At 35.0% G+C, this 16,638-nt stretch overlaps 1 protein-coding gene across 1 annotated transcript in view; it reads left to right on the plus strand.

Moving 5' to 3' along the window:
• The window catches only part of YME1L1 (YME1-like 1 ATPase), a gene marked incomplete at its 5' end in the record, with an annotated part of 17,154 nt that extends 773 nt beyond the window's left edge, over positions 1-16,381 (plus strand). Inside the window, 17 exons of the mRNA XM_010184626.1 lie at positions 743-905; positions 2,829-2,927; positions 3,691-3,800; positions 4,917-5,067; positions 5,168-5,275; positions 6,089-6,171; positions 7,065-7,155; positions 8,546-8,698; positions 9,737-9,869; positions 10,362-10,424; positions 10,923-11,035; positions 11,381-11,536; positions 12,198-12,349; positions 13,090-13,216; positions 13,317-13,390; positions 14,011-14,097; positions 15,229-16,381. Coding sequence (XP_010182928.1) covers positions 743-905; positions 2,829-2,927; positions 3,691-3,800; positions 4,917-5,067; positions 5,168-5,275; positions 6,089-6,171; positions 7,065-7,155; positions 8,546-8,698; positions 9,737-9,869; positions 10,362-10,424; positions 10,923-11,035; positions 11,381-11,536; positions 12,198-12,349; positions 13,090-13,216; positions 13,317-13,390; positions 14,011-14,097; positions 15,229-15,372 — 2,007 coding nt within the window. The remainder of the gene's footprint in view (positions 1-742; positions 906-2,828; positions 2,928-3,690; positions 3,801-4,916; positions 5,068-5,167; positions 5,276-6,088; positions 6,172-7,064; positions 7,156-8,545; positions 8,699-9,736; positions 9,870-10,361; positions 10,425-10,922; positions 11,036-11,380; positions 11,537-12,197; positions 12,350-13,089; positions 13,217-13,316; positions 13,391-14,010; positions 14,098-15,228) is intronic.
• Positions 16,382-16,638: the final 257 nt, after the last annotated feature.

Here is a 16,638-nt window from a genome sequence, read left to right on the forward strand (position 1 = left end):
GAGCTTCAGTTCTGTGTTTATCTTTCTGCTCAATAAGAGAATCTGGTCTCCTTCAAATACTGTGGGTTTTTTCACATTTAGTATTTTCTCTGATTCATCATATGCCTGTTTGCTTTCTCATAGCACAATAAAAATACAAAAATAATAATTTTTAAAATTTCTCATTATTAAAGTAACTTTTTTTTAAAAAGACAATTCTTAAAGCAAGTTGATTAGACTATAATAAACCTGAGCTTAGATAAAGGTTAAGCTCAAATTAAAAATTGGCAAATACTGGACATAGTACATGCAGTTCTAATATTGCATAAAGTTGAATTATTATCTGTATGAAATATAATAGGTGGATATTGTTGTACATCTTCCCCCTCACACTCTCCATTTGCTCTGTCATAAAGAACAGAAAGAGTTGAAAAAATGTATTTTTTTGTCTGATTCAGTCATGGAGCAGGAAGGTTTAAAAAGAAGACTAATTGGGAAGAAAATATACTTGTCACAAATGTACTGACACAACAAAAATATCGATGTGTACAAAAAGAAGAGTTATTCTGCACTGACAATAGCAAACAGTCTTTCGTTAATCATGTCCTTTCATTTATTTATCTTCATCTAGAAATTTTTATTTCAGTCTGGGCTACAAAATATAGATGCTCTATCAGGCCAAAAAGTTAACTCAGTTCTTCTTCTTCTTTTTTCCATAAGGTAATCTTAAGTAAATTTTGATCATTGTTTTTTTATTTTGCAGTCTGTACTTAATTTAAGAGAGCTAGGATTGTCTGATGTGAAAGCTAACCAGTTCAAAGAACTGGTGAACAGGTTGCTTCCTGGCTACTGTGCAGAAAACAAAGTGTCTTCGCAGTGGCATACATCGTACATCTCCGCTGAGTCCTTCTTTGAAAATAAGCATGGTATGTTTCAGAGTAAAGCGCTGATAAGAATGGATAAGAGTTAGATTATACAGGTGAACATAGTTATGCTTTAGTTTAATCTTTTGTGCTGTATATAACTCAGAGTTTAAAAAATCTGTTCTAAAAAGAGTATTAATGTATTTTTTTAGTTCATACAGGTTATCTCCAGAGTGGTGCTTTTGTTTCTTGGGAATTTTAGAAAATTCAGACCAGATTTTGAAATTGCTGCTTCAAAATTCAGATTTGAAGTTGGCTGCTATTAAACTTGTTTGAGCTCAGCTGTGGTACAAGTGCATGGTCTCTTAATAATGATTCTGAGCTATGGTTTTTTTCACCGCTTTGTTACACCAAATGGCAAAAATTAAATTTTGCTAATTTACTTTTGTAACACAGTCATGAACATCTTCAGTTTATATGAAATTCTTTCTTTCTTGCTTGAAGTGACATAACACAGTGACATTAATTAGAAAGGAATTCAGGGTGACAAACTGTTAACAGTCCATGTAGAGTATTTAATTGCTGAAATAAACCAAGAGTGGTTCCTTACAGGTAAAGATGTTTTGTTGGAATTAGTCTTAAATACAGGAAGCAAAGCCATTGTAGATGCTCAAGAATGTGTTTAAAAAAAAAAAAAAGGCATACAGCCAACATTTGAGATACTGCCTATATAGTACTTCAGTTGGCAGAGCATAAGAATATAATCTCAGGACTGCTATTAGAGGAAAGGTATTAAATTGCATTGTCATGTGAGATATAAAAAAATTAGCCCAGAGGCAGTTTCCTGAATGTGAAGAAAAAAGTTGCAAATGCCTCAAAGCTTTGATAGATGACCACAGAAGCTCACCAGACTGGTTGTGTCATTCACAGTTGTAAAGGCAAGGTTATAGGTGGAAAGCTCACACAGGCAAGGGAGATGCTAAATCTTCAAGAATGTTCTTCTGGTGTAGGTGACACTGCATGCTGTGGATGACTGTTACTGGTATGTGTATGTTGTGCATATGCTTGTGCATAAAGTGAGGAGAGTATTGATGTATTTTTAAAGTAATGTGTTCATAATTATGTTGTATTAGATTAGCCGCTATACAGCATCGTAGGAGATTGTGGAATATACAGCGTGGTAGAATTAATTAATAGCTAATGTTTTTTCCTCCTTCCCATAGTTCCTCAGTATTTCAGCTCTTAGCTTGTAAGCTATTATTACAATCATATAACTTCAAAGGTTTGGCCTCAGTTTTCTTCCCCTCCCTCCCCAGGTCTCTGATGTTTCTTAAATAATTCTTACCTCTTAGAAGAGGATGAGTTATTTGAGATTTTGGTAACTAAACAACAGAAAAATGACAGTCCTCTTGTGTTGCAGTGTATAGGGTGCTTGAAATAGTATCTGCTAATAACCTTTTCACTGTGATGAAATTCTTTTATTTCTTCTTGTTTCTGTATTGCATGAGGACTGTACAATGAAGTAGACTTAGCGTAGTTTAAAATGTTTTCATGTGTTATACATAGTCTGTTTTAAAATGTGAGCAATCTGTTTGTTAAAGCCTTTGAAACTGAATGATTGGTTGAATGCTGGTCCTTCAGCTTTATGAAAGTTTTTGGATTCCTGTCCAGTCTAGATACCTGTACCAAGCTGAATAAAGTTATGCAGAGTTTTCTCTCCCAGATACAGCTTCAAATTTAGGATTCTGGGGACCAGTATTTTTGGAAGTTCTAGTTAGAAGAAACTCTGCTATATTACAGAGTGCCTGACATAGATTAATGCAAAGTAGTTAACTAGCTATGTCCTGGTAATGTTTAATCAATGCCTGAAGGACTGCAGTAAAATAGAATTAATATTGAAGAAAGCAAAAACAACCTATATGAGAGGTAATATTTAGATGCCATTTAATACAGGGTATGCTTACACTTTGCTGTATCTTTTTACAGGTTTTGTGGATATTTTCAGTGCTTTACGCTCATCTTGTTTGTACAGACAGCATCCTCATCCCCTTCAAAATTTCTGTTCAGATGTTCGGTATTGGCCAGGTATTAAACAAACTATGCTGTTTTCAGTCTCTGTAGTATCTTTTTATTCTGGGAAAATATTTTTCTTTTGTCTTAGAGGCAAATACCAGTAAACTTCCAGGAAGAACCTTACACTTATATTAATGCTTTAGATCGTGTAGTTATTTTTGCATTTGAGTAATATCTTTCCAGAATTAAGTCAGTAAACATGGTGAAACTATAGAATTTTGTTTGGAGATGTCAGTGTTTGTGGATTGTATTCTTAAATGATGAGTTTCATGTTTGTCAGCTTCCCTGGATTTAATTCAACTGTATGTCTCTTCTGTTCTCTAAGACAGTGACAGGGTTGGCCAACTAACTACCTGTAATTCACAACATGAGCTCCTGATAACTTTAAGCAAAAGATTTTATGGGAAAAATACATTGTGAAACAGTAAGCTGTTTGCTTGCAAGTTCAGCTTACAGACATGGTTCATGATCACCTAACTGTCCATTAACAGTACTGACAACTATTGGTTTATTTATCCAGTTTATTACTATTTTATCGAGACGTGTCTTTCATACAGCTTTCTGTTTTTTACTTTTTTGGTCAGGCATCTTAAAGAGATTGCTGGTTGCAATTCTCTTCACTTCCTACTGTGGATATTTTGGGAAGATGATACTCAGTTCAATCACAATAGTCTTTTTCTTATAATAGTTTCTGAAATTTCTTAGTTTTTTTTGTAGTGGTAGTAATGGATAGTTTTTAACTTTTTATTTATTTGTTTATTATTATTACTACTAGTTTATATACAGTCACGGAACTTTAAGACTTTGAGATCAAAAGCAAGACGTCTGCAGTCAACATCTGAACAATTCACAGAAACAAAAAGTTCACTTTCTTCACTTCTGAAGGTAAATACGGATGACGTTGTGAAGTTGTTTTGGGCTAATTCAGACCATCTCTTTCTCTTGAATGAACCATCATAGTTTACCAAGGATGTTTTGTTTCAGTAGTGAGGAAAAAAAAATTGTTACTTCTAAAACTTGAGCTAATGACAACATACTGTTTTTCTTACCAATACACAGCTTTGCTTCATATATCATCGATTTTAAGATTTTTTTTTTTTTAGGAGAGTAGTTTCAGAGTATAAAAGTAGTAGAAATAAAACTATTTGTATTCTGTTTTTGTGGACTTGTTAAAAATAGCTTGGAGTCAAATGAAGTGTTTGTTTAAACAGAAATGCAGCTAGTTTAACATACAAGAACGTATATTTTTCAAGCAGTTCAGCATGTGATTGTTTTAAGAATAGATTTAGTTTTAAACTTGGTATTTTTATGAGTTACAAACTCTCATACTTTTTATTCAGTAGATAACTGTCTAGGCTTAGGGTACCCAAGCACTTAACAAAACCAAGTTAACCTAGGTACTCTTTGCTTTTAATTGGTTGTACAGAAGCTAGGCTAATTACAGTATTTGATTTTATTGTGTGTGTAAATTAGCTTAGAACTCTCCCCTTCTTCTAGGCATATGTGGTTTATTTCATCTGTGGACTAGGTATAACATGGATGAAGCTAAACCACAGTTAGCTCCATGGAGTTTTGCCCTTCCATTTGCTAGCACATGAAAGATGTATTTGATCAAGCTCTATCAAAATTATACTTGGAAAGATATTTCACATTTGGAAATACTCTAAGTTGATTTCATGAAGCAAAAAGCTTAAGTCAGTGGTTCCCACTGAATCTAGTGTAGAAAGCTGGCTGTGTATAGATCTGCCTTAGGCTGTGTTTTTTGTTTGGGACTGGGGTCCAGGAGGGCTCTGAACCTGACCTGTTCAGCAGAAATCAGGGTGCCTCTGCTGAAGCCATTGTGATTCCACACTCAGGCCACTGCCCTGTGTCCTCTATGTTGCATCTGGATTACATGCTTTTTTGAATTTTATACTCCCTCCCTCCCACCCATGCTAGCCAGGTAGTTAACTATGTATCAAAACTTAGTGTGTGCTAACACTGCTGTGGCAAATATTTTAGGGCTTTATCCTGAGAAAACGAAGAATTGATGTTGAAAACTTAGATACATTAATGAAAACAAAGAACATCCCAGAGGCACACCAGGATGCTTTTAAAACTGGTTTTGCAGAAGGCTTTTTGAAAGCACAGGTATTCCTGCAAAAAACACTTGGTAAGTTGTTTTAGTTTGTGTGTGTTGTCTCTGCATTCAGAAAGTAGTTTATTTTAGCCCATATTAAAACTTCTTTTGTTTGTTGTTTTTTTTTTTACAGATTCCTTAAGAAGATCACGTTTGCTTTCTTTTTTTCTCTTCGTTCTTTGTTTTTATCTTGCTATATATTCATCATTTTTACCTGGGAAAGGTTCCTTTTCTGATGCTGGTTAGTTAACTTTCTTCTCCATTGTTTCACTTGTGTTTTTTCTTCCAGCAGGTTTAGCAAAATTAAATGTATTTTGATATTATGATGGTTTTAGAATAACATTTCAATGTACGAATGAAAGAGAAGTTATTTACTGCTTTTGGCTACTGCATCAATAGTGTGACAAAATGTTCACGGAGACAGAAAGGTTTTCTGTTAGTATAATAATTTTAATTCTTTTGGTGAAACAATTACAGGGAACCAAGCAGAGAAGAAGTCAGATTGTTCACCAGTCATGTATTTGTCTTTGAATTTAGGTGATGCATTATCTAGGTCAGCAGTAGGCAAAATGATCTGATTTTTATTTGTAATGACAGCCTAGTCCATAGCGACTAGCTCCTTGCACAGCCAAACTGTAATCTTGAGGAATCTGTTGAAAATAGCGGAATGATCAAAGGCTGAACTAAGGTAAATGGGAGAATTTCAGCATAATGCTAAGGTGTCGCCTGGGTCTCAAGAAAATTAGGGTATGTGCAGTAACACTGAGGGAGAACATTTGGCTTTGTATATGTGGTTTTGGATGCTGGACTTTCTGTACTACAGATTACTAAAGAACATGCATATAACTGATTTAATTGCAAATACTTTAAAGTGTGGGGTATTTTTTTCAAATAAATCTTATTCTTGCGGGACATGTAAATAGAAACAGGCCCTCTAAAAAGTGCAGGTGTAAAGTTAATGGCTTAATGGTATGCATTCAAGTGCTAGGTCAATCTTGGAATGAAATGACTTCAAGTGTAAATTTTTTGTTCATCATCTGCTGTTTGCTGTTAGTACGCTTTCGAACATCAAGTATCTTTGATGCAGCAGTTGATCCAATCCAGTTGAAAAATGTCACCTTCGAGCATGTGAAGGGGGTAAGTTCAAAAGTAAAGTCTGTGTGAGTTCTTGCTTTTAACTAATTGTGAGCCTAAATGTCTTGCTCTGTTCAAGAAATTTCTTTGTATGAACTGAAGCTTCATATATGTTGACCACTCCAAGATCAAGGAGAGTTTTAACCACTTGTTCTTTTTTGCCTTTGTGGTATTTAATTCCTTATAAAAGGTGCACTCTTGACTTGCTGAATTACATTTTTAAAAGGCTAGAATAGCAAAAGGCAGGCCATAAGTATCCATGTTAATCTGTTTTTTGCAGAAGTTGACCAATACAAGAAGATGGTAATGCCATTTGATAATTTCTCTCTTGGTACCATCTGTTTCAGATATATGACACTAGGACAGGAGATGTGGAGATTCACAGAAAGAATAGGGCATGTCACTGCTGGTGGGATAGCTTAATCTTTTCTGTTTTAGTGTTCTTTGGCTGTCAGTGACAAAATGGGGACCTTCCTCTCTCCTTACCCTTAGACAAATAGATAGATTTAATCTCTTTTTAACTAATTAGACTAATATTTGAATGTAGAATTTTTGATTCTGTATTTATCTTGTTGGTCACATCTGTTCTTGAACTGTTTGGTTATCCTTTCAGTATTATTAACTTCTGTGTTTTCTGATTCATATGAGCAGTTCTAGGAAATAGGTTGAATTAAACTGACGGACACTTGGTATCCACACAAGTTCTGTAGTACACTTTCATCTCCTCTTTGTTGTGTATTTTTGATCAATACACAAATAGAGCGTTAGTCTTTAACACGGAGGTTGCCTACAAAAAAGCATTTGTAAAAATGCTAATGTAAAAATTTGTAAAAAAAAAAAAAAAGGCATTTTTAGAAATGCTTAGTTATATTTTGTGGCATGTTTTTAATGTACAGGTTGAAGAAGCTAAACAGGAATTGCAAGAAGTTGTGGAATTTCTGAAAAACCCACATAAATTTACTGTACTAGGTGGTAAACTTCCAAAAGGTAAGTACGATTGCTCGCAGAAGTGAAAGCTATATGTGGCCATGGCTGTCTTTGTCACTTTGTTCTATACTGACTGGCTGATTTACAGTCTAGCTTCTGAATATTTTTTTCCTTTAGTTAGGGAATTGCAAAAGTATATAACCAAAATGGGCCTAAATACTACTGTTTGTATTTAGTTTGTATCTGGGGAAGATAGTGAAATAATGTTAGACATAGGCAGTGGATTTCCTTGTTTAAAAAATTTGAGGAACAGTTAAATCTTTGGAGAGAGTTGTGAAAGCTCCTTTACTAAAGGACAGTCTGAAATGAGGTACTTGGGTGTGGGTGAGTGAAAGTTAAGGTAGTTCTGTTGCATGCTTCCTGTCTTGCCTTCAGTTCCCCATGTGTAAAAATTGGTCATTCCTGCCTACCCCCACAGAAAATTTGAGGTATCTGAGATAGAAAAAGTAAAGATGCCTGGATACATCTTATGTTTGGTAGGAATTCAGTAATAACAAGCAGTAATGAGCTATGACAGAGCAAAGCAGTGGAGTGAAGATTCCAGGCAAAAAGTCTTTCAAAAATCTGTGTTTATAATTGTTAGCAGCCTTATTTACAGGGTTAAGAATTGATATGACTTTGAAGTCCCAAGTAAACCTTTTAGAGATGATCTACTGAACTACAAAAATTCTTTTATTCAGTCACTGAATAGTATTAGAAACAGTATTAAAAATATTTACTCACAGTTACACATAATTGATGTGAGTGCCTTTTGAGTGGAACTTTATGCGGGCCAGAGGTTTTTAGGTCTATCTGTTTTCTTTTTTCTTCCTCTCTCCCCCTGCCTTAATTGTCTATAAGTATATCTTTTTTAAAGTTAATAGTTTCCTGTCACCAAAATTTTAAATTCTCCTGTACCTTTTCTTAGCTGAGAAGGGTACGCAACGTAAGTTTAATTGTGTAAACTTACCCGAGATAATGCAAAAATGTCCAGAAAAGAACAGATAAGTCTGTTTCTGGTAAGTGCACTGCACTGTTTGAAGTCAGTTACTTGGAATGATTTAATTTAAAAAAAAGAAAAGTTCCACTTTCAGAAACAGCTGGGAAGATGTCGATTTGAAGATGACGCTGTTAGGGATTCAGCTGCTAAACTCTAGTAACTTTGCAGAATACTTCAGACTTTTGTTTTTATTTGATAATCTTACAAGTCTTTGTTGTTTAAATATTGATCAGAGCATATCTAAGTCTCTTGTGGGAAGCTTCTTCAGACTGCAAGTAATGAAATTTTAATGACTTTTTGAAGCCAAATGTAAATTAGTTGTTGTAATGCATGGAAGAAACGGTACTTGCGTAAGGCAACTCTGTGGGTTTGGTGGTTTTGTTGTTTTGGTTATTTTATTTGTCTTTTTAGGTATTCTGTTAGTTGGGCCACCTGGTACTGGTAAAACTCTTCTTGCACGGGCTGTAGCTGGTGAAGCTGATGTTCCGTTTTATTACGCGTCTGGGTCAGAGTTCGATGAGATGTTTGTTGGCGTAGGAGCTAGTCGCATCCGAAGCCTGTTCAGTAAGTGAAATAGTTGTGGTTTTGATATCTTCTAACATGTAAGATTAAGTATCGAGTGTAGTTTGAGGTTTGATTAGGTACTGTTCTGGTTTCTGGAAAAGCAGTAGCGTATGAGGCTAATAAATAAAACGTCAGTTTTGTTCGTAAATCTTGGAAATATGTGATCATCAATTAACTGCAGAAATTTGCTAGTTGTCAGATGAAATTAAAGCAAAAAATAAAACTGATGTTACAACAGTCCCAAAGAGAATAGAAGCAATCTAATTAGAAATGTAATGTCCTGTAAACTAAATGCCATATTTTAAATTGTAATTTACATGCCGTCATACCTAAAGTATTGTAAATTTTAACTGAATTGTAAGTTTAAGATAAGACAAATAGTGTTAACCTTCTCAATTACTTCCCTTATATTTTATATGGTCTTTTTTCTTTCTCTGAATTAGAGCTTTATAGGATCACAGTGTAGCACTAAGCTGAGATTTCCTTTCTCACACACATCATCAGGACCAGAATAAAGGGTGTTATAATGAAATTCTGAAAATTTTTAGATTGAGAACTTTCATAGAAGAGGCTTTTGGTTTAAAGTATGCAAATAAATATTATCAGAGGAGTGGGGAATCCAGCTTCTCTCTTGAATGGAAGATAGTGTCAGGCATATACAACGTAGAAAGTAGTTTGCATTTGTGACCTGCTTCACATGGAAGGGATGCAAAATGTAACACGTGTTGTACCTTAAAATGTGCATTTTTTTCTGTTGACTACAGAAGTTTAGATGACTTCTTAATCTATTTTACTAGTAATTTCATGTAGCATGATAAGAATAAGCTGATGTGGAGATGAAGAACCTTGTTTCTCATATTGCATAATTTAAAAAATATATTTCCTTTTTTTAGGCTAAAATCAAGAGAGTTCTGGTGATGTCTAATAGAACACTTCATAATCCAAGAGTAATCGATGCAGTAGAATCCTAAATTACATGATACACTGTCTGTTCTTTTGTGTGGCTGAAGTGTCATCCTGCTATTTTTGTTTTGTCAGGGGAAGCAAAAGCAAACGCACCATGCGTTATATTTATTGATGAGTTGGACTCCGTTGGTGGGAAGAGAATTGAATCTCCAATGCATCCCTATTCAAGACAGACCATTAATCAACTTCTTGCTGAAATGGATGGGTAAATATATGGATTCTGAGGGCGTATAAGGTGCTTGACTAACTGATATTTTGAATATTCTGGTGAATTTTTCTTGTCCGCTTTGTTGTTTTTTCATACTTTTTTTGTAAGGCCTTTAAGGATATAAATTTAAGATGCTGTTATGACCACTTTCTAATACTGCCAACAGTAGCATTAATTGCCTTGATGTAAAGAACATAGATGCTTTGGAGTTGTAGTAGCACAATGGCTGCAATTATTTTATATAATTTCTAAATTTTTTAGGGTGTCTATTTACCTAGAGGAAGAAGTTCAATTCTGAGATCAGGGCATTTTTTAACTTGATTGCTGGCTTAAACGTGATCATTCTTGGATCACATGCTGTGGTTTGACTGTGTGTTTTTGACTGGCCAGTTGAGGTCATCCAAAATAAGAAATAGTAGTTGCTGACAAAAAAGGGTGTAAATTCTGTCTCCAAAACACCCATAATTCTCACCCTTTTTTTCCATACAGGTTTAAACCTAATGAAGGTGTTGTTATTATTGGTGCAACCAATTTCCCTGAAGCGCTAGATAAGTGAGTATCATGTATTGATCATTTCTACAGAGCATGTATTAAAAACAAACAAAACCCCCACAAAATCTACAACAAAGTTGCTGTGATAATATTCAAGTATTACAGTGATATAACTGGGGGTTTTCCCTCTTAAAAAGAATGTGTTTTGACCAGTTTTTGGCATTTAAAAGGTTGTTGAGTTAAATATGGAAAAACAAGTAACATGCTTCTAAGCATCTAAAATTTCTGGAAGTTTTTCATCTTAATTTGAGTACCTGCATTCCTTGTTCGCAGTGCAAAATTTTCAAATGCAAAGAGACCTTTAAAACAGGGTAGTAATAAACATCTTTTAGCTGTCTTTATTTGTAAAAAGAAAAATGTATTCACTGCATCTGCACATCAGATATAGTCTATGTAAAGGCCTTAAAAATATCAAATGGGTTTTTGTTCGTTATAGAAGTTAGGAACAGTTTACTGCAGCATTTTTAAGTCAATGTATTAAATTGTCTTTTCTCCTAGTGCTTTAATACGTCCTGGTCGCTTTGATATGCAAGTTACTGTTCCCAAGCCTGATGTAAGAGGTCGTACAGAAATTCTGAAGTGGTACCTTAATAAAATAAAGTATGATCCATGTAAGTAAATGTTTTTATACTGGATCAGCCCACTCGTATACAAGTCCTTCATGCAATCAGCAACTGTGGCTTTACCATGTGTCTCAGTAAAGAAAACAAAAATTGTCTAGTATGTAATGTTGCAACAGTTTTCTGATGCAGTGTTTGTTTCTAGTCCCAAAGAGTTCATAGTAGCTTAAGAATTAGGCTTCACTTATTCTAAAGCTGATGGGTTTTGTATTATGTGTTATTTTTATTAGAACATGATTCTTGCTTATAATTCGATCATTTCTTGGTATTTCTTTCTGATACAAGCTTTTTCAGGAACGATATGGACCCTAATGACAAGTTTGTCTTTCCTCACAGCCGTTGATCCAGAAATAATTGCACGAGGCACAGTAGGTTTTTCTGGAGCAGAGCTTGAGAACCTTGTCAATCAGGCTGCCTTAAAGGCAGCTGTTGATGGAAAAGATATGGTAACCATGAAAGAACTCGAATTCTCCAAGGACAAAATTCTAATGGGTAGGATTTTATACAAAAGACACACATGTATGTTACAGTCCACAGGAGTTTTCTGGCATGCTTAAGACTTTTACAGGGGAAAAAAAAAATTCTGTGCTGTTTTGGTTTGGTTGTGGTGTGTTGGTGTTGGTTTGGGGTTTTTTTTGGTGGTTGGTTTGTTTTTTTTCTTCTGTTACTTCATTCTGAATGTAACTTTTTGAGATCAGAGAGTTGTATGTAAAATCAAGTATGCATGTTGTTCTTGAGCCTGGAAGAAGACAGAGGCTTGATTTCTTACCGTTCCCCTACTTATTCCTAAAGGAAAGGAGAAATGAATGACCAGAAACCTGGAACTTCTGTTTAACTAACTTGTCATGTGATAACATGAAACTTAAATATCTAAGACATAAACACTAAAAACCTGTAGTGTTCATACTTGAGAGAAGAAATTGGATTTTCTCAGATACTCAGACTGCATTTTAAATCTGTTTCTTTAAAAACAAATGGTCTGGATATTGAGGTCTATTTTAGACATTAAAATCCTATTTGTAAATATTTTGCACTTAATGTTAATTTTGTTTGCATGCTGTTCCTCAGCCGCTTTGTGCGCTGAGTATATGTAATGTGTGGATTGTGGTGGTCAGCTGTACAAAAGAGTTTATTTAATGTTCCTTTGCTTAAGGACCTGAACGTAGAAGTGTAGAAATTGATGAGAAAAACAAAACCATCACAGCTTACCACGAATCAGGACATGCCATCATTGCATATTATACTAAGGATGCAATGCCGATCAACAAGGCTACAATCATGACACGAGGAACAACACTTGGACATGTGAGTATTTCTAGAATTTTATGTTGGTTTAGTGTTGTTGAGGAATTTGCCAACAATGCTATTTGTTGTAATTATGTTAATGCATATTGTAATGTTGAAATACTTGGAATACTTGGAGCAGTCTCTTGGAAAACTTACTGGTCATCTTTTCTGGATGATAGAAAGCTTTCTTAATTTTGAAATGAAATAGCATATACTAGTATAATAGCTCACATATACAAGGAAAGAAGTGTAAATATGCCTGATTCTGTTGCAGTTAAAATATAGCACCCTTGTTTCTAGCATAGATATCCCTAAGCTTTTCTATTCTGCCTTTAGCTGCCAAGCATTTGAACAGAAAAATATTTCTATTATGTCCGTTTCTGTTGAACGTTATCCAAGTTAATGTGTTCAGTTAAAGAAAATCATTGGCTTGAATCCTCCAGGCATGTTGATTTTCCTCAGTACAAGTGTAGGGAAAAGAGAAATGGATAGAATAGATGGTTCCATTTCTTCTGGTGGAAGGTTTAGGTTGCTTAATTTTATGTGGTGCTCATGGCCTATAGGAGGCTATTTCAGCTGGTAGACTAAGCACCTCCATGCAAACCTGATGAGTGTGTAGACTAGGAGGAGGCCCAGTGCATTTAAATTGTTGCATAAAAGTCTTCATATCTGGTTTGGATATAAACAAGACTATTTTTCAGATTATTTCAATATTTCTTCTGTTTATTGTTACCTGACCACAGTTCTGTATTTTACAGGTATCTTTGCTCCCAGAAAATGACAGATGGAGTGAAACTAGATCTCAGTTGCTTGCACAGATGGATGTCTGTATGGGAGGAAGAGTAGCAGAAGAGCTCATATTTGGAAGTGATCACATCACAACAGGTCAGCTGATTTGATAGCTAAAAGAATTTTTCATCAAAGTTTGTGGACTGCATGTTTAGCTTGGTTTCAGTAACGTAATTTACATCTGTTTGCTATCTAGGTGCTTCCAGTGATTTTGACAATGCTACTAAAATTGCAAAACTGATGGTGACTAGATTTGGAATGAGTGAGAAGGTAGTATCATCAATCCTTAAATATTTATATGGTACAAGGAAACATTCTGTTCTGTAACTGAATGCCTATTTGGCTGTCGGTGATCACAAATACTAAGTAGTTCTGGCAGAAAATAAAGTAAGCCTTGTGAGTGGCCCTGCTGTAGAGAACTCATCAAATATTCAGGTTTTCTAGTTAGTTTAAAAATGGACTTGTAAAATCTTCACCTCAGAATTACCTTGAAAGTTACTCATGTCTGCAGAAAATGTTTATAATAAAACCAAACATTTTGGAATTTAGGATAATCTTGGGTTTTGAGGGGGAGACATTGAGTTTTCTATACTTCTAAAGAAATGTCTTTAGTCATCTTTATTACCCATCAAGTGGTAGTAGTCTGGGGATTTAGTTTTGGTTTTTAAATTAGAAAACACTTAAGTGGGATCTGTATTCTGACCTGTTGAAATAGAACTCTGCAGTGATGAACAGGCTTCTTGTTTTGCTTCTCTTGCAAGCATTTAAACAAGCATTCAGTTAATGGTTTTATTTGTTTGCTCATAGAAGCAATAGGTGATGAAGCTCTTGGTGTTTTATGTGTATTCCTGCAACAGTGGCAAGATAAAAATTTTTTTGTTGTTTTTTAGCTTGGTGTTATGACCTATACTGATACGGGGAAAGTTAGCCCTGAAACCCAGTCTGCAATTGAACAGGAAGTAAGAACACTTCTACGGGTAAGATTCGGTACTCCTCCACTCTGATACATTTATTTGAGAAGAGTTGAGCATCAGCTTACTCGGTTATTCAGTTTGGTAATGCATACTAGTGAAAATATACAGGTGAATGGAAGTATTGCCAAGTATTTAATGTAGCTGCAACTTTGAATCTCTGCACATCAAAAATTTGTGGTTTTTCACATGTAGTGAGAAACAAGTTGGTGGTGTTAGGATCTTTAATTCGCGCTTTAACACTTATATTTGGTCAGGAAAAAAAGTATGGCTATAAATTGTTTTAGAAAGGATGTGAATGTTTCACCTTACTCCCGCATTTCACGACTTGCAGCTAAATAATTTTGTCTAGAATCACAGGAATGGCCATATCGGATCAGAGAGTTGCCTTTTCCCAAGTCCTGTTCCTCACAGTGATCGGCATCAGGTGCTTAGGGAAACTTGTAACATTCCGATAATCACAGAACTTCAGATTGCTGTTCTGGTAATCTGAATTAGTTTGGTACAGGCAGGAGAATTATTTATATCCTAGCATTAAAACAGTTAACACTGTAGCTATTTTTTGAACTGACTTGGTCATGTAAGAACTATCTGTGTAGAAGTATAACTCAATAGAAGTTAAAAGTTGAAGCTGGTAATGCTGGCAATGTGCATCTACTGGCAGCAACTGTGAACTTGCTGGGTGGCTTTCAGCTTCCTGAAAGTATGTAATACTTTAAGAGTTTTATAAGCTTTAACAAACTTTAAGTCTTTGAGGAACATCCCTTGAATGCTGTAGCACTGCTCATAATGTAAAATCAAATATATTTAATCTGCAACTTTTCAAATCTAGTAAGTATTTTCTAAGTCATATGTAAAAATACTAAGGTTTCTCTCATAGTTTTATTTTCAGTCCTACTTCTGCAAAATGCAAAGGTGGCATTAAGTTTTGGGTTGGTTGGTTTGTTTTGTTTTTTAATTAATTATGCCTGCTAGATTTTAACTCTGAGACAGAAGCTGTACTAATGTGAAATGTAAGGCACAAGTTTAAATGTTTGCTTCAAGCTGTATTTACTTGGAAACAATTTTTAAAGTAGAATCTTGCTGTTGTTTTTGTTCTAAAGTCTTAAAATCACCTTCCACTTTTTTTAATATTAGGACTCATATGAGCGAGCAAAGAACATCCTGAAGACTCATGCAAAAGAACACAAGAATTTAGCAGAAGCTTTATTGAAATACGAGACTTTGGATGCCAAAGAAATCCAAATTGTTCTAGAGGGGAAAAAACTAGAAGTAAGATGATAACTTCTGTGATAACAGTAACTGATAATTTGAAGAATGTACATCTAGCAATGAAGTAGTCTTAAGCAGCATAGCCTTTTTCCCTTCCTGATTTGTATAAGGCATTAGTGACACTTTACTATTATTCTGTCTCTTGTGAGCTTCTGTTACTCATCTAATTGTTGTGTCTCATCAGAATAAGACACACAAAATAAAGCAAGTTCGTCATCCTGTGTTCCCTGTACTCTTCCAACAAGAAGTTATTCAGAAGGATAAGTCTCAGGGTTGAATTCAGCATTTTGGTTTAGTCAGATGTTGATGCTGAGAAGAAAAACATGATATACTTCTGTGTTTTGGCATGGCTCCCTGGGTCACGCTGCTACGTGTGCGTTTGAAGTGGTACCCCACAATATGTGCTATGGAATGTCTGATCGATAGGAACAGATTGATTTGTAAAACAGTAGTATGTAGTCTAACTAATGCTCATACTCTGAGGCTAACGATCCCTTTAAAAGACGACTTTTTATTTAGAAATGCAACAAAACGTCTGTAAGGATGAAGAGGCTGCATAGCGCATCTCTGTTAAAGGGAGTTGTGAGAGTTCAATGTTAGACAAAAACATTACGGGTTGTATTTTCAGTGCTCTTGGGATTAAAATACACGCATGTGTGGCTGGGAGAGAAATTTTACTGCAAAACCCAACAGGCTAAACATGTCTCAGCCTCTTTGGACTGTGTTTTGGGGAGAACTGTGGCAGGGATAAGAGAAATACCTGTGACCTGATGTGCTGCTGACAAGATTCTTAGATTTATTGTTTTTTCTTACTGCAGTAGGTGGGTAACAGTGCTTTTACACTGCTGGAGATTCTACAGAACTAGTTTCTACTAATACTATGTATGGGCGTTTGATAATCCAACAGATAATTTTGTCAGAGAGGGCAATACTGCTCACTAAAGAGTAGTTCAGAAAATGTTTGATGTGTGTGTTGCTTCAAACAACATTCCCAGTTCTGTTCTACAGTAGAAGTAGGGAAATAAAACCCTTTATTTCAACCTTACAGAAAACTCTCTGGAAATTCTAAGATAATAAGAAAAGGTTTTGGAAAACAAAAACAGTTTCCAATCAAGTGGAAGTGATTGCTAGGAATTATATGCCAGTATTCTTATCTCATGGAACTGGTTTTTAGGAATAACACATCTTGATGGTAATGTTTCTGCACAATTAATTGTAGACCCTTGGGACTATAAACCTCTGTTGCAGAGAAGGCCTTTATTAGCATATTAGTGT

Source organism: Mesitornis unicolor, unplaced genomic scaffold, assembly GCF_000695765.1.
Source record: "Mesitornis unicolor isolate BGI_N332 unplaced genomic scaffold, ASM69576v1 scaffold11175, whole genome shotgun sequence".
NCBI classification, from domain to species: Eukaryota; Metazoa; Chordata; class Aves; order Mesitornithiformes; family Mesitornithidae; genus Mesitornis; species Mesitornis unicolor.